This window comes from Mixophyes fleayi, chromosome 12 (genome assembly GCF_038048845.1).
Source record: "Mixophyes fleayi isolate aMixFle1 chromosome 12, aMixFle1.hap1, whole genome shotgun sequence".
In the NCBI taxonomy this organism is placed as follows: domain Eukaryota; kingdom Metazoa; phylum Chordata; class Amphibia; order Anura; family Limnodynastidae; genus Mixophyes; species Mixophyes fleayi.
In genome coordinates, this window is record NC_134413.1 from 9631162 (window position 1) to 9648908 (window position 17747).

The 17747-nt window shown below is 45.1% G+C and overlaps 1 protein-coding gene across 2 annotated transcripts in view; it reads left to right on the forward strand.

The window, feature by feature from the left end:
• Nucleotides 1-402: 402 nt before the first annotated feature.
• Nucleotides 403-17747, forward strand: part of DYNC1H1 (dynein cytoplasmic 1 heavy chain 1) — a 39147-nt gene continuing 21802 nt past the window's right edge. For both annotated transcript variants that reach the window (XM_075192543.1, XM_075192544.1), the window contains exons 1-33: nt 403-708; nt 5104-5191; nt 5523-5696; nt 5952-6207; nt 6561-6747; nt 6835-7106; nt 7578-7805; nt 8114-9190; nt 9285-9464; nt 9903-10052; nt 10148-10294; nt 10377-10517; nt 11525-11701; nt 11850-11960; nt 12052-12171; nt 12349-12588; nt 12699-12854; nt 12949-13062; nt 13149-13259; nt 13340-13549; nt 13840-13986; nt 14084-14250; nt 14337-14510; nt 14715-14880; nt 15032-15220; nt 15311-15508; nt 15604-15886; nt 15977-16077; nt 16186-16345; nt 16512-16752; nt 16865-17048; nt 17140-17352; nt 17437-17675. In XM_075192543.1, the coding sequence (XP_075048644.1) occupies nt 456-708; nt 5104-5191; nt 5523-5696; nt 5952-6207; nt 6561-6747; nt 6835-7106; nt 7578-7805; nt 8114-9190; nt 9285-9464; nt 9903-10052; nt 10148-10294; nt 10377-10517; nt 11525-11701; nt 11850-11960; nt 12052-12171; nt 12349-12588; nt 12699-12854; nt 12949-13062; nt 13149-13259; nt 13340-13549; nt 13840-13986; nt 14084-14250; nt 14337-14510; nt 14715-14880; nt 15032-15220; nt 15311-15508; nt 15604-15886; nt 15977-16077; nt 16186-16345; nt 16512-16752; nt 16865-17048; nt 17140-17352; nt 17437-17675 (6854 nt within the window). In that variant the 5' untranslated portion in view covers nt 403-455. The remainder of the gene's footprint in view (nt 709-5103; nt 5192-5522; nt 5697-5951; nt 6208-6560; nt 6748-6834; nt 7107-7577; nt 7806-8113; nt 9191-9284; nt 9465-9902; nt 10053-10147; nt 10295-10376; nt 10518-11524; nt 11702-11849; nt 11961-12051; nt 12172-12348; nt 12589-12698; nt 12855-12948; nt 13063-13148; nt 13260-13339; nt 13550-13839; nt 13987-14083; nt 14251-14336; nt 14511-14714; nt 14881-15031; nt 15221-15310; nt 15509-15603; nt 15887-15976; nt 16078-16185; nt 16346-16511; nt 16753-16864; nt 17049-17139; nt 17353-17436; nt 17676-17747) is intronic.

The window sequence follows — 17747 nt, forward strand, 5'->3', positions numbered from 1 at the left end:
ACGGTGGGGATCAGATTGGGTCAGTAAGTGTCTGTGGGGTGACACTGTGGGGATCAGAGTGGTCAGTGAGTGTCTGTGGGGTGACACTGTGGGGATCAGAGTGGGTCAGTGTGTGTCTGTGGGGTAACACTGTGGGGATCAGAGTGGGTCAGTGAGTGTCTGTGGGGTGACACTGTGACACTGGGAGGGGCCCATTGTAGTCATCTTTCCCTTCACACAAAAGCGCTGTGTAATGCTGCAGTACTAGACGTGTGCCGCGGTGGTTGCTGGGACTCGTAGTCCGCGTCCTATAGAAGTCATGGCAGGGAAGGATTTTGAGAACTACATTTCCCAGAATCCCGGTGCTGTGACGTCTCGCTCAGCGGCTCCTCCTTCCCGCTGTGTGTCGGTGACAGCAGCCTCCTCCCGGTCACTCTGATCCCGGCCGCCGTCTGCTCGGTCGCTGCTCTCCGGTCATGTCGGACACGGGCGGTGGGGATGATAGTTCCGCTAACATGGAGGTGTCGGTCGCGGTGCAGAATGTGGCGGACACCTCGGTGCTCCAGAAACACATCAGGAAGCTGGTGCCGCTGCTGCTGGAAGATGGCGGAGACGCCCCGGCCTCCCTGGAGGCGGCTCTGGAGGAGAAGAGCGCCCTGGAGCAGATGAGGAAATTCCTGTCTGACCCTCAGGTGCACACTGTCCTGGTGGAGAGGAGCACCCTGAAAGGTGAGGGCCCCTGTCCCTGGGTGTGGGCCCTCCACGGGGGATACGCACTGCGCTCACTGCTGCATCCAGATATCCGGGCTCAGTGCATATAGTGCCAATGCTGCATCCTGTTGTCTGGGCTCACTGCATTCTGTGCCCAGTATCCAGGATCTCTGCACTCAGTGCCATCAAGGCTCAGTGTATATAGGTCCAGTGCTGCAGGCCGATATCTGGGCTCACTGCATTCTGTGTCGGGGATCTCTGTATCCAGTACCATTAAGGCTCAGTGTATATAATGGGTCCATTGTCTGGTGCTGCAGGCCGATATCTGGGCTCTCTGTATTCTGTGCCCAGTGTCCAGGATCTTTGCATCCATTGCTATATAGGCTCGTTGCAGTTAGTGCCAATGCTGCATCCTGCTATCTGGGCTCACTGCATTGTCTGCCCAGTGTCCAGGATCTCTGCATCCAGTGCCATGAAGGCTCAGTGTATATAGGTCCTCTGCCCAGTGCTGTAGGCCGATATCTGGGCTCTCTGTATTATGTGCCCAGTGTCCAGGATCTCTGCATCCATTGCTATATAGGCTCATTGCAGTTAGTGCCAATGCTGCATCCTGCTATCTGGGCTCACTGCATTGTCTACCCAGTGTCCAGGATCTCTGCATCCAGTGCCATGAAGGCTCAGTGTATATAGGTCCTCTGCCCAGTGCTGCTGTCCGATATCTGGGCTCTCTGTATTATGTGCCCAGTGTCCAGGATATCTGCATCCATTGCTATATAGGCTCACTGCAGTTAGTGCCAATGCTGCATCCTGCTATCTGGTCTCGCTGCATTGTCTGCCCAGTGTCCAGGATCTCTGCATTCAGTGTATATAGGTCCACTGCCCAGTGCAGCAGGCCGATATCTGGGCTCACTGCTTTCTGTGCCCAGTGTCCAGGATCTCTGCATCCATTGCTATATGGTGGCACTACCCAGTGCAGCAGGCCGATATCTGGGCTCACTATAATCAGAGCCCAGTGTCCAGCCTCGCTACACCTAAACCCCCTTCTCTATTTCCCATGCTCAGTGCCCTTTCTGAGCACACAGACTGGGTGACTTAGTGAGGCTGTAACAGACTGGGTGGCGTCACTTTAACCCCTTCATGGCTGCAGTTCTGGGTGTGTCCGTTTAGTCGGAAATAAGTTATTTAGTGTTTGCATGTCAGAATAAATATTTGATATTCTTCTTTAAACTGCTAATGGCTTTCATTTGGTTGCATTATGTTTTTGTTTCTTTTTTTAAGTCCATAGGCAAACACTTTGTAAAATACCCTTTAAAGATTCTGCTTTGTATTTTTTTTATTTTTTTTTACAAAGTGCAAACTCATAAATTCAACAATGAACTAAAATAGAATGTAATTAGCGGGGTCTGCAGAATGTAAGGTTCCTGATTTATTTGTGTGTAGTTATTTTAAAGTGTTTCAAATTAATGACGTCTGTTTTTATGGTAAACATGGGAGTTATTGTTTATGTAGGTGAAAGTGACAGTTCCTGGATGATGTAATCCAGAGAGGTAAAATGCAGCCAGTGATCGAAAAGGGGAACAGTAATTTGGTATAACAGGAGCAGCCCTCATGCCTTATGGGTGAAATGGCTCACAGTGAAGATATAAGGCAGTGATGGCTAACCTGTGACACTCCAGGAGTTGTGAAACTACAAGCCCCAGCATGCTTTGCCAGTAGATAAGCAGCTGATAGCTGGCCGAGCATGCTGGGACTTGTAGTTTCACTGGTATGAGGTGATGCACACACCCAGAATTTACAGTACAAAGTGGCCTCACAAAACAGATACAAACATTGTTCCTGCTGCATGTATGACATTTAAGACTACAGTAAAACAAATTACATTTCTTTAGTAAAGTTTCCTATATGAAGCACAAGGGTAAAATGCACAGTTTGGTATTATCCAAACTCCACTGCAACTATGTTACATGTAGTAACCCTGTCCTGTGTTTCAGACAGCCCACACCAAATCTTAAGGATACCGTCCTTCGGTTATAAGCTTAGCCTATAGTCTAGGTCTTTTGTGACATTAATAGCCCCGTTCCTATGTATGACTTATGCAATCTGCATCCTGTACAGAACACTTCTGTTCACTTGCAATCAATTCAACCACTATTCCAGAATACTGTTATATAGAGAAGCACCACCCCTCATAAGCAATCACTGCTTTGTCTGAAGAATAGGAAAGACAGCATGCTGGACAAACTACTTCGTGTATTACTTAGCTCACAAATATGTAGGCTTTTGTATTCCATGGCAGTGTCATGGTACATGATGTAGTAAGCAGAGGGGCTTTGGAAAGCCCCTTTGAGTTCAATCTGCTCTGTGCACTGTAAACCTCCCCCATCTGCTCTCACATGACATGTTGCAAGTTTGTGTGTGTGACTGGCAGCCATACTCATCTGCCCTCCGGAGAGGATTTGAAAAGGAGACTATGATTTGTGGGCGTACAACTAAGGTGCATGCTTAAAAGGTACTTAAAACAGGTTATGTGGGATTGCTGCTTTAAATAAGATGCCTACTGAGGGGTAAGATTGATATAAAGCCATGACGTGCAGGTTTAATGAGGTTTTCCAGCTTGTGATACTCCACTACCAACATCTGCAGCTGAGTGCAGATCTACGGCGGCAGCAGCTGCAACCTTACCGCACCGGGCCGTCCTAGACATTCATGATGGTAAAATGAAAACTCAATGTACTACTATGGAGATTACTTGGCAAAGATAAAGGGTATTTTAGAAAAGATTTTACGCAAACGAGACAACACCTCTCTGCTTGTACCCCTCTTGCGTAACGGATATAATTAATATATTGATGATATACCATAGCATTCTAGAGGGTAACCTGGCTATGCAATGTTTGTATACCAGTGAAGGTTAACATGACATATGTATCTGTATCCTAATGCTGCATTCATGTTAGTCATATGTTAGGTTGCTCATGTGGTTAGGACTGTTAATTGCATGCCTGGAAATTAATTAATTAAAAATCCTGTATGCGATAGAGTGTAGGTGATACTGATGGCTAAATGGTTATTTTGTAATTACTTGCTGTGAGTTGATTTTTATATCTGTGTAATACTTACAACTTTGTAATTTTTCTAGAACATATTCATGGTGTAGCTGTTTATTACTCAAATGGTTCCCACTTAATAGTCTGTTCCAGTGAGTATGTAATTACACCCAAAGATAAAAATTCAGTTTTGGGTGGAATATCCTTCAGTAAATCTGTCACCGCGAGGGCGTAACCTCTAGAGAGGCGCCTGTTGTGGCATAAGACTAGCTAGCTATGTTACCAGTGGACCTGCCTCCTTGCCATGTGTTCACACTGTTATGAATAAAGATTTGCTCTGTTTGAATGAACCAACGTGAGTGTGGCTATTGTGCTTGCTGTAGGATACTTGTAGTTAGTAAACGTTGCTGAAGGGCACGTACAAGCCAATGCACTAGTCACCTGGAGGTGTAATTATAGAGGAATGTTTTCTTGTCTCCTGCTTGTGGGAACTTCGTCTTGACCACTGGCTCTTGGGGAAGTTTCCTTTTGATACCAGACCTTTAAAGATTTTCTGGTGCTGATTGTTTGTACTCCATGGCTGCTTGCACCATATTCACCATACTAACATGCCTATTATTCAGCCCATGGTCATAGTGCTATGCAGGACACAGACTTGTACACAATGCTTTGCCATCTAACCAGTGTATATAATGCAGCACATAATTCTCCAACAAATAAGCTCCACCGACGTTACTGGTGCCACCATTACTTCCATGTAGAGAAATTTGGACCATCAACCAGATGCAGTCTCCTGCAATGCTGTCCTTTGGTCATGGTGCTGGTATCTGGTCCTGGGGTGAATCTCTGAATGGCTGTTGAAGCTCAATAGTGGCGAAGCAGGCAGGTGCCAATGACGGTGCTGGCTGCTCCCGGTGGTGCCCTGGCACTGCAGTGGTTGTAAAGCGTGGCCACATGCAGTAGCTGTTGCCACACGTGTGAACTGCTGGCTTAGATCAGTGGCAGCACGGTGGCTCAGTGGTTAGCACTTCTGCCTCACAGCACTGGGGTCATGAGTTCAATTTCCCGACCATGGCCTTATCTGTGTGCAGTTTGTATGTTCTCCCCGTGTTTGCGTGGGTTTCCTCCGGGTGCTCCGGTTTCCTCCCACACTCCAAAAACATACTGGTAGGTTAATTGGCTGCTATCAAATTGACCCTAGTCTGTGTGTCTCTCCTCAAGAACCTGTTGCGGGTCCTTGAGGATTGCAGTTGGGGAAACGCTGCCCTAGAATGATGAAATAAAGTGCACTTGTTCCCAGTATCACAAGGCCTTGGTGTTTCAGTCTTCAGTCTCTTGACTCTGATTTCTGTGTTTGGTTTCCCAGAGGATGTTGGTGATGAAGGAGAAGAGGAGAGAGAATTCATTTCTTACAACGTTAATATTGACATTCACTATGGACTTAAGTCAAACAGGTAAATAAAGATGTTTAGTATTCACTATAGTGATTTTTTTTTGTAACATTTTATTATCCACATATTTTGATTATCTCTGAACCAGGTTACAGTTTACACATAGGAGACGGTAAACAAATAACCATGTGAATTCATCCTGTTCAGGTCCTAGTGACTGATGGGTCAGCTCTACAATGGGCCTAAATTTGTAACAAGTTTTAAAGTTCACTTTGTAAACATAATTAGAAATATTTTGTGTTTTCCTTCTTTGTTATTTCTTTGAAATAAATGTTAATTATTTAGCGCATATGTTAATGCTTGTGTTTTGTCGTTCCCCCCCCCAACCCCGTAGTTTGGCGTTTATTAAGCGCACACCTGTTATTGACGCAGACAAACCGATCTCATCTCAGCTGCGGGTTCTCACGCTCAGTGAGGATTCCCCGTACGAAACGTTGCACTCGTTCATCAGCAATGCTGTCGCTCCGTTCTTTAAATCTTACATCAGAGAATCGGGGAAAGCAGACAGGTAATTGTAATTTCTGCTTTATTTATTGAGCCATACGAGAATCAAGGAGTGAGGCTGGTAATTGCAGTCTCTGCTTTGTTTTTGTTTTTTATTTCTTAATGATCTACGCTTTTTCTTGACTTATGCAAGTTTGTAGCCTGTTGTCCCCCTCTGGGGCCTTGTTACTGACCCCTCCCCAATGCCGTGTGTCGGCCCACTGACCCTCCTGAGGCCGTGTGTCACAAAGTGCTGTGAAATTCTCTTGTATATTTCCAGGGATGGTGACAAAATGGCTCCCTCGGTCGAGAAGAAAATTGCAGAGTTGGAGATGGGCCTCTTACACTTACAGCAGAACATTGAAATCCCAGAGATTAGTTTAATGATCCACCCAAATATCACCAACGTCGCAAAGCAGTGTTACGAGAGGGGCGAGAAGGCCAAAGTGACTGATTTTGGAGACAAGGTGGAGGATCCTACGTTCTTAAACCAGCTGCAATCCGGGGTCAACCGCTGGATTCGAGAAATACAGAAGGTATAGTCCTGTTTGAATTTCATTTTAGAGTAAACCCTCTGCAAGCAATGGATACAGATTTGACATTTTATTTATTAAACTGCATCCAGTTGTTCTATTTAGGTGATAAAAACAATTGTTGGTTACTGTGTACCCGTTGTGCAGTCTTGAAAAATCTATCAATAGTACAACCTGAGTAGAAGTCTAATTGCAATGTACATATTGGTTATATGTTGGGTTCTAGGACCCTGTTGAGTAGAGGGAATGGTGAGTGTCCCACCAAAGTTCTATTACTGGGAAGGAACTCTGTATAAGCACCTTAATTTGTCAATATAGGAACACAGCTTTTAAACTAAACCCAAGTATTTTTGCAGGTGACAAAGCTAGATAGAGATCCAGCGTCTGGGACAGCTTTGCAAGAAATCAGCTTTTGGCTAAACCTGGAGAGAGCGCTGTACCGTATCCAGGAAAAACGCGAGAGCCCAGAGGTTCTCCTTACGCTGGATATCTTGAAGCACGGCAAACGTTTTCACGCCACGGTCAGCTTTGACACAGACACAGGTAAATCTCTGATCCTACTAGATAGTTTTAGCCAATACAGACAATAAGTAGCCTAATTCGTGTTCTTCTTATACTGTGTTTTGTTAGGTCTGAAGCAAGCTTTGGAAACAGTCAACGATTATAACCCTCTAATGAAGGACTTTCCTCTGAATGACCTATTGTCCGCCACCGAGCTGGACAAAATAAGACAGGCCCTGGTTGCCATTTTCACCCATCTCCGAAAAATCCGGAACACAAAGTATCCTATTCAACGGGCGCTGCGATTGGTAGAAGCCATTTCCAGGGATCTCAGTTCTCAGCTCCTGAAGGTCTTGGGCACCAGGAAGCTCATGCACGTGGCTTATGAAGAATTTGAAAAGGTACAGTCGTGTTCAAGACGCTGTTACCAGTATGTGCATCATTTGTTGCCGTGATTTGTTGATGCATCACTGGCTGCTTTGAAATATTTTATATTTTGTTGAGGATATTCGTTAGGAAACAAAGATGGGAAAGTAGATTGAGCATTGAGTGGAGTTCTAAGGGGAATATATGGATAAAGTTGTGGTGGAACGAAAAGATTTTATCATTCTAAATATATCATAAAGGGATCGTAAGACAATGTTATAGATTGTGGGTTTTGATCTGAACTTGAGCATTGTAAAATAAAGTAGTGACTTGAAAAATGAGCAAGTTACTTGGTTTAAAACAAAGAAAAGACTTTTCTAAATATTAATAATTACACGCAACTACAAAGTAATGGTTGTGCAGCCTAGGATTCCTTTGGAAACCTTTTTATGATTATTATGTATTATTAATCCTGGTAAACTGATGGTTTATTGGTTTTATTTTAGGTTATGGTTTCCTGCTTCGAGGTTTTCCAAACCTGGGATGACGAGTACGAGAAACTTCAGGTTCTACTGAGAGACATTGTCAAACGAAAGAGAGAGGAGAATTTAAAAATGGTTTGGAGGATTAATCCAGCGCACCGGAAGCTGCAGTCCCGCTTGGACCAGATGCGAAAATTTCGGCGACAGCATGAACAGCTGAGAGCGGTCATTGTGCGCGTTCTTAGACCACAGGTACGTTTTTTTGTTTTAATCATTGTGTTATAACCAGCTACAATGGCTCTAGTTCAGGCCTAGCCAACCTTGTGGCTATCCAGGTGTTGTGTAACTACCAGTCCCAGTATGCAATTCCAGATATCAGCTGGCAATCTGCTGGCAAAGCATGCTGGGGCTTGTAGTTTCGCAAATTCCTGGAGAGCGACAGGTTTGTCAGGCCTGGTCTAGTTCCTAAGCCAAGAAAACTCAGTAGACGTATATGAAGTTCAACCACAAGCTGTGGGCCTCCAGCATACTCTATAACAGATTATCGATTTGTTATGCAGGTCACAGCCGTTGCCCAGCAGAACCAGGGGGAAGTCCCAGAACCTCAGGACATGAAGGTAACAGAAGTCCTGTTTGAAGCAGCAGATGCCAACGCCATTGAAGAGGTAAATCTTGCTTACGAGAACGTGAAGGAGGTCGATGGATTGGATGTCTCAAAAGAAGGCACGGAAGCTTGGGAAGCTGCTTTGAAGAGATACGACGAAAGAATCGACAGAGTGGAGACCAGAATCACTGCTCGTCTCCGAGATCAACTGGGAACGGCGAAGAATGCCAACGAAATGTTCAGGATCTTCTCTCGATTCAATGCTCTCTTTGTTAGACCTCATATCAGAGGAGCCATTCGGGAGTACCAGACTCAGCTTATCCAGCGAGTAAAAGATGACATTGAATCTCTCCATGACAAGTTTAAAGTGCAGTACCCTCAAAGCCAAGCGTGCAAGATGAGTCATGTCCGAGACCTTCCACCGGTCTCCGGCTCCATAATCTGGGCCAAACAGATTGACCGGCAGCTGACGGCCTACATGAAGCGAGTGGAAGACGTTCTTGGCAAAGGATGGGAAAACCACGTCGAGGGACAGAAACTGAAGCAAGACGGAGACAGCTTCCGAATGAAACTCAACACTCAAGAAATTTTTGACGACTGGGCAAGAAAAGTTCAGCAACGCAACCTTGGTGTGTCGGGACGAATCTTCACCATCGAAAGCACACGAGCCAGGGGGAGGACTGGAAATGTGCTCAAACTGAAAGTCAACTTCCTACCGGAAATAATCACTCTCTCAAAAGAAGTCAGAAACTTGAAGTGGCTTGGGTTCCGAGTCCCGTTGGCCATTGTCAACAAAGCCCATCAGGCCAACCAGCTTTATCCTTTTGCCATATCTCTGATCGAAAGCGTCCGTACGTACGAGCGCACATGCGAGAAGGTGGAAGAGCGCAACAGTATAAGCTTGCTGGTTGCAGGTCTTAAGAAGGAAGTACAGGCTCTGATAGCTGAGGGAATAGCTCTGGTGTGGGAGTCGTACAAGCTTGATCCCTATGTCCAACGGTTGGCAGAGACCGTCTTCAACTTCCAGGAAAAGGTATGTTCCGTTCTAAGCCTCGTGTTTCTGTTTAGAGACTTGTATGTGGTTTAAGACTGAAGAGCTTTTTGACAACCGGTGTTTGTTTATACAGGTTGACGATCTCCTTATAATTGAAGAGAAAATTGACTTGGAAGTCCGATCACTAGAAACCTGCATGTACGACCACAAAACTTTCTCGGAGATCCTGAACAGAGTCCAAAAAGCTGTTGATGACTTGAACCTTCACTCATATTCAAACCTTCCCATCTGGGTTAACAAACTTGATATGGAGGTAAGTTATTGATAATACCACAGTGACTTTGCTTATGCTGAAGCCTAGTTTTAGTTCGGCATTTTTGCATAGTTAAAACTCTGACACGGCTCAATATTTTATTGTTTAGTTTAAAAATGTGTGGGGTGTTTTTGTTTTTATACACATTTAGCTCTGTGTGGCAGAACATTTTAAAGGGTCCTTTTACTGAAATTTTGTCATGCATGATTTGACCACTGGGGGCACTGTTCTACTGGAACTACGTGATTTAAATCTTTTCTCTGCACAAGAAAACCTCACATTTGCCACTCGTGTTAATAAACTGGCACATAAAAATATGGTTCTGTTTAAAATAGACTAGATTTAAGAATGTAAATCCTGTGTATAATATTTTATTTCCCCTTTAGATATCCGTGACTTAATGCAGTTGTATTTAACGTGTGTTCTGTCGCATCCTAGATTGAGAGGATCTTGGGAGTCAGACTACAAGCCGGTTTGAAAACCTGGACCCAGGTCCTCATGGGCCAGTTTGATGACAAAGCAGAAGTCGATATGGACACCGATGCCCCCCAGGTCAGCCACAAACCTGGCGGTGAGCCCAAGATCAAGGTAAGTTAGTGTTCTGTAATACCCATTACCTAATATCCGCCCACGTCCCATGCGCTCCAGTATAACTAAAGGCATCTTATAACCTGTAATTGCAGAATATTGTCCACGAACTCCGCATTACCAATCAGGTGATTTACCTGAACCCACCAATTGAAGATTGCCGATATAAATTGTATCAAGAAATGTTTGCCTGGAAAATGGTGATTCTGTCGTTGCCCAGAATTCAGAGTCAAAGATATCAGGTAACCCAGTTTATGTAGCGCCCTCTTCCCTGCTTGCGTGATTAGTAACGGCAAATAGCTAACGGTCTTTACGCTGAAACAGGTGGGCGTCCATTATGAACTGTCAGAAGAGGAGAAGTATTACCGGAACGCGCTCACTCGCATGCCCGATGGCCCGGCTGGATTGGAGGAATCGTACTCTGCGGTCATGGGCATTGTGACGGAGGTGGAGCAGTACGTCAAGGTGAGAGAATGGCGCGTGGAAACTTTATTTGTGATGGTCTAGAACAGGGTGTAAAGGGCGCGTCGGCCAGTTATAATTCCCTTGATCTATAAACCGTGATGCAACACAATTGGCAATGCTGAAGGCAGACGGAAGGAATGCTTAACTATTATAACTAAAGATGCTCAGGATCGGTTCCTCGAGAAACGAACACACCCGAACTTAGGGGATCTGAGTGCCGAGCCGGCTTGGTACTGTTGCGCGCTCCCTCGGAATTGAAAACGAGGCAAAACTTCATTGTGATGTCATCTGATCTTGCGAGTTTTGAATTCCTTTTAAAGATCCAACATCACAGAGGCTGGCAGGGAGGGTGGACCCCCATTTATTATCTTTTCTGCCACTACTGTGTGCCAATGTGTCCTAGATGTGCTAGGAACTGCCGTGTGTTTGTGTCATTGCTCTGTCGCTTACCATCCAGCCAGGTCGCTGCAGTATTTGGCCGAAAGTGATTGAAAATATGACCTGTGAGGTGGTCTAAATTGACTGAAAATGACTTGAAATTAGTGTTATTGAGGTTGATAATAATGTAGGAACAAAAAAAGAGCAAATTTATGTGATTTTGGCATATTTTAGTATTTTTTTCTAAAAAAAACAAAACACAAAGCTAATCCAGATCCAAAACCAGTTCCTGGGCGTCAGTGAGCATCTCTTAATTATAATGCAGAAGGCATCTTTTCTGAATGATTGATGTACATAAGGTTCTGTTATGTTTGTGGATTACCTCTAAGTGTCGTCAGCAGAGCAGTGGTCAATTAGAGACAACACTCCTGTCAGGTTTAGGTCTGGTTCTGAGGAGGAGGGGCTTTATCACAAAATAAAGGGGATAATCTTTTGTTGTTTGCATAGTTTTATTATCTTAACAAGCAGCGCACAAGGTTGTATTCTGTTCTACCACGAACAGCCATTGTGCGTCTCTTTGCTCTCTAAATAGTGTTGTTTTTTTTTTGTTTTGTTTTTTGGGGTAACAGGTCTGGTTGCAGTACCAGTGCCTGTGGGACATGCAGGCAGAGAACATTTACAATCGCCTGGGAGAAGATCTAAACAAGTGGCAGGCGCTGCTGGTCCAGATCAGAAAGGCCCGGGGGACGTTCGACAACGCAGAGACCAGGAAGGATTTTGGACCGGTCATCATTGACTACGGAAAGGTTAGTTCTTGCGTTTGTTGCTCCCTGAGTTCTTATATGAACGGGATTTATATACAAATGACAGCGTTGCTCTATATCTCTGTGATAGTCTCTCCTTTTTATTCTGCGTTCCTGCTTATATTGTGTATTCTTTACCGTGTTTCCGTAGGTTCAGTCTAAAGTGAATCTGAAATACGACTCTTGGCACAAAGAGGTCCTCAGCAAGTTCGGTCAGATGCTTGGTCAGAACATGACCGAATTCCATTCACAGATTTCCAAGGTATCTCGCTGTGTTAGGAAAGGTTCCTTTACCTGAATTAGTCCTTATTTGACTTCAGATCTGTAATTTCATGAACATTTGTGTCTTTTAGTCTCGTCAAGAGCTGGAGCAACATTCGGTTGATACCGCCAGTACGTCGGACGCCGTCACCTTCATCACCTACGTCCAGTCTCTGAAGCGGAAGATCAAGCAGTTTGAGAAACAAGTTGATGTAAATATGTTACATTTGTATAGGAATAACTGCTTTTCCCACTTCTTCTCCTTAAGCTGCTTCCTGGCGGCTCCATCCCAAGAAACACCTCTCCCTTTACTCCGCGCACATCTCGTCTAGGAATGTTCTGCGCACATATAGCGCCAGAAAGTAACGGAGTGCGCTTTCTGTCTCCAGCTCTACAGGAACGGGCAACGCTTGCTGGAGAAGCAGCGCTTCCAGTTCCCCTCTTCCTGGCTCTACATCGACAACATTGAGGGCGAATGGGGCGCGTTCAATGACATCATGCGACGGAAGGACTCCGCCATCCAGCAGCAAGTGGCGAATCTCCAAATGAAGATCGTTCAGGAGGATCGGGCCGTGGAGAGCCGCACGATCGATCTGCTGACGGACTGGGAGAAGACCAAGCCGGTTGCTGTAAGACGGCCTATCTTTGAGCAGCTTTATTGCGAGCTTCTCCTTTGCTCAACAATGATGAGTAATGCAGTAAATATATCTGCCTCTAAAATTGCCCTTGAATATTTCAGGGAAGCCTACGACCTGAAGACGCACTTCAAGCGCTCACAATATACGAAGGAAAGTTCGGCCGACTCAAAGATGATCGTGAGAAATGTGCTAAAGCGAAAGAAGCCTTGGAGCTCACAGACACCGGACTACTGAGCGGCAGCGAAGAACGCGTTCAGGTAGAGTGTTCGGCGCTATGACTTCATTTCCACTATTCCACAATTTTATTCCGCATTTCGCCAACAGTCATTTTTTTTTATTCTGATCGTTTAGGTGGCTTTGGAAGAATTACAAGACCTCAAGGGTGTTTGGTCCGAACTTTCCAAAGTTTGGGAGCAGATTGACCAAATGAAGGAACAGCCATGGGTGTCCGTACAACCACGCAAGGTAGTGCCCTGTCTCCAGTTAAACAAGTAGCCTGTACGCCAAACACCTGATCAAGTTTATAAAACTTTTTTGTGTTCGTTTTGTAGCTGCGGCAAAACCTGGATGGGCTGTTGAATCAGCTGAAAAATTTCCCTGCCCGTTTGCGACAGTATGCGTCCTACGAATACGTCCAAAGGCTTCTGAAAGGTTACATGAAGGTGAAACATGATTTTGGATGGAGCGTTGATTTTTAGTTGCTGTTGTTTACCGATACTAAGGTCCGTTTTCCTCTTGCCAGATAAACATGCTGGTGATTGAGCTGAAGTCGGAAGCCCTGAAAGATCGGCACTGGAAGCAGCTGATGAAGAGACTCCGTGTGAATTGGGTCGTGTCTGAGCTCACCCTGGGCCAGATCTGGGATGTAGACTTGCAGAGGAACGAGGCCATCGTCAAGGATGTCCTGCTTGTTGCTCAAGGAGAAATGGCCCTGGAGGAATTCTTAAAACAGGTAAAGCCTTCCTGATCAAATAACAAAAATAATATTATGGTATTTTAAAACCTCTATTTGTCATTGAACACTTGATTATACTGTGCAAGCTATTCTCTTGTCGGCCGTTTTCAGAAAATTTGGCTGACCGTCTCTCAGTGAGTTTACTGAATGGAAGTCAACTGTGTAAATAATTGAACTGTCACTGAGGTTCGAGTACCTTCAGTTGTCTATGTTTTTTTAATCGTCTCAGTTGACGGTAGGACCCATTGACCTATTAATAACTCGATTGGTGTTCTGATTGCCTCCAGATCCGAGAAGTGTGGAACGCCTACGAGCTAGATCTTGTAAACTATCAAAACAAATGTCGCTTGATCCGTGGCTGGGACGATCTGTTCAACAAAGTCAAGGAGCACATCAACAGCGTCTCGGCGATGAAACTTTCTCCCTACTACAAGGTAATGTGTTTTCCGCTCGTCCTTCCAGGCTTTGGTTCCACATCAGGGTCTTCTTCATTTTTTTTTTTTTTTTTGTATGTTTTTTGTGTTAAATTAGGTATTTGAAGAAGATGCTCTGAGCTGGGAAGACAAACTTAACCGGATCATGGCACTCTTCGACGTGTGGATTGACGTCCAAAGACGCTGGGTGTATCTTGAGGGCATCTTTACGGGCAGTGCTGACATCAAACACCTGCTTCCCGTGGAGACGCAACGTTTTCAGAGGTATCTGATCATTATCTATTTGTACACATTCGATCGATATCTATGCAGCGAAGACCCTACTGAATCCTCTTCTACTCCTCCACCAGCATAAGTACAGAGTTCTTAGCCCTCATGAAGAAAGTCACAAAGTCTCCGTTGGTGATGGACGTCCTGAATATCCAGGGGGTGCAGAGGTCTCTGGAGAGGTTGGCCGATTTACTGGGCAAGATCCAGAAAGCACTGGGAGAGTATTTGGAAAGAGAACGTTCTTCTTTTCCTCGGTAAGTCCTGAGAATATTATGTTCAAATAGACGTAACGTAACTTGGGCTGATGACAGCCACACCCCAAATTCTATACGGTCAGATATTTCATGGTAGAAGCAAAACAGACAACCAATAGCGAAGACTTGCCTTGAAATTATCTGTAGAAGAATTCCTCTAGAAGGGGTATTGTTTTAATGTGTCGTTTTGTTTTCATGGTTTAGGTTCTACTTTGTTGGTGATGAAGACTTGCTGGAAATCATCGGCAACAGCAAGAATGTGCCCAAATTACAGAAGCACTTCAAGAAAATGTTTGCTGGTGTCGCCAGCATCATTTTAAATGAGGACAGCTCTGTTGTCCTGGGAATCTCCTCACGAGAAGGAGAGGAGGTAAGTTCATCTTGGTTAAATCATCTCATGGAGTGCAGAACCTCTTCTCCACCGAGAGAAGAGCCGGTTGCTCAGCAAATCCATATGTTCAGCGCAGTTTTTACACTGCTCGTGATAAATGCATCTTCCGGTTGATGTTGGTTCCATATAGGTCTACTTCAAGACCCCAGTATCGATCACTGAGCATCCAAAGATCAATGAATGGCTTACTCTGGTGGAGAAAGAAATGAGAGTGACCTTGGCAAAGTTGTTGGCTGAATCGGTCACCGAAGTGGAGATCTTTGGGAAATCCACAACAATCGATTCTGCCACATACATCTCTTGGATTGACAAGTACCAGGCACGTCTCTACTTTGTTGTTCTCTTTGGTTACTGATTTATTTTACGGTTCAGTTTTTGACATGGGCTGTATGTTCTTCTCGACATGTAGGCTCAGCTCGTGGTCCTCTCGGCTCAGATTGCCTGGTCGGAGAACGTGGAAACGGCTCTCAGCAACGTGTCCGAAGGTGGAGGGGATGCGAACCCCCTACAATCTGTGCTGGCCAATGTGGAGATCACGCTGACCGTCCTGGCAGATTCGGTTTTGATGGAACAGCCACCTTTGCGCAGAAGAAAGCTCGAGCACTTGGTAAAGGCCCTCTGTTTCAGTATAAACTTAAATGCCGATGCTGAATTTGGGTTTTGGGTAAAGTCTCTTTATTAAGGTGTTATGTGATCCCGCAGATTACAGAATTGGTGCACCAAAGAGATGTCACAAGATCTCTGATGAAACTCCGGGTTGACCACTCCAAGTCCTTCGAGTGGCTGAGTCAGATGAGGTTCTACTTCGATCCAAAACAGACGGATGTTCTACAACAGCTCTCCATCCAGATGGCCAATGCAAAGTTCAATTACGGCTTTGAGTACCTGGGTGTCCAGGATAAACTTGTGCAGACGCCTCTGACTGATCGCTGCTACCTGACCATGACCCAGGCTCTGGAGGCCAGGCTTGGAGGGTCACCTTTTGGTAATTATATTCCTCGTGAAGTAGAAAGCTTACAAAACAATAAGCATCATATGCAATGTACAACTTATTAAACCTGTGTCCTGTAAACAGGCCCCGCGGGTACTGGAAAAACTGAGTCTGTCAAGGCGCTTGGACATCAACTTGGTCGTTTTGTGCTCGTTTTCAACTGTGATGAAACATTTGACTTCCAGGTAAAAAAAAATAGCACAAAAAAAAAAAGTTTATTTTATTCCACATTGTCTTAATTCCAGTAACGGGCATTAGCTCTGTGTTCTCACACTGGCATCTCTCTCGTTCAGGCGATGGGTCGCATTTTCGTTGGTCTGTGTCAGGTCGGAGCTTGGGGCTGCTTTGATGAGTTTAACAGATTGGAGGAACGCATGTTGTCTGCGGTTTCTCAGCAAGTGCAGTGTATCCAGGAGGCTCTAAGAGAACACTCCAATCCTAACAGAGACAGAAGTAAGCACCGCTATCCTATGTGTTACGTTGGTAACCATTTTAACTCCTAGGTTTTCTCTGTAACCTGTTGTATAACCACATTCCCAAAGATTTATGGGTCTCAGCCTTTACTTGCCTTCCTTTTAGAAGTCTACAGTTTCCTAATTTGTATAACAATTCTCTTCAGCTCTCACAATCACATGTGAACTGCTCAACAAGCAGGTGAAGGTCAGCCCGGACATGGCCATCTTCATCACCATGAACCCCGGCTACGCCGGAAGATCCAACCTGCCGGACAACTTGAAGAAGCTCTTCCGCAGCTTGGCCATGACCAAGCCTGACCGCCAGCTGATCGCCCAGGTCATGTTGTACTCCCAAGGCTTCCGGACGGCAGAAGTGCTGGCCAATAAAATCGTGCCGTTCTTTAAGTAAGTGAACGTGCGCTCACTCTTCATTATAAGGATATTTGCAGAAGAAATAATTGGGCGAGACTTGCATAAGAGTTGCATTTTAAACCTTTGCGCTTGCGCTTTGTTTCAGGTTGTGCGACGAGCAGCTTTCGTCTCAGAGCCACTACGACTTCGGTCTGAGAGCTCTGAAGAGTGTTCTCGTGAGTGCTGGAAATGTCAAGAGAGAGCGCATCCAGAAGATCAAAAAGGAGAAAGAAGAGCGTGGAGAAGCTGCTGTCGAAGGAGAAGTTGCAGAGAACCTTCCCGAGCAAGAAGTACGACCAGTCCACTAGAACTTTACTCCGTAATCCACTCCTACCTCGTTTTCGATGCCCACAGATATTCACACTGCTTTTTCTACCGCAGATTCTGATTCAAAGTGTCTGTGAGACCATGGTGCCCAAGCTGGTTGCGGAAGACATCCCACTCTTGTTCTCTCTCTTGTCTGATGTGTTCCCCGGAGTCCAGTACCACCGTGGTGAAATGACCGCACTTCGAGAGGAACTGAAGAAGGTCTGTCAGGAAATGTACTTAACTTATGGAGATGGAGAGGACGTTGGTAGCATGTGGGTGGAAAAGGTAAGGCGTTTCTATGTTTAGTCAATTGCACATTTTTACTTGTCAAACATTTTCAGCGTAATCTGCATATGTTTGTTCCTGTAGGTTCTTCAACTCTACCAGATCACCCAAATCAACCATGGTCTGATGATGGTTGGTCCTTCCGGCAGTGGCAAGACTATGGCATGGAGAGTGTTGCTGAAAGCCTTGGAAAGACTGGAAGGAGTTGAAGGAGTTTCTCACATCATCGATCCCAAAGCTATTAGCAAAGACCATCTGTACGGCACCCTGGATCCAAACACCAGGGAATGGACAGATGGGTTGTTCACCCATGTTCTCAGAAAGTGAGTGTCTCTTTCAAAAGTTTAGCAAGCCCACATATGAAATCGTAGGCCCCGATGAGATTACACCTGGAA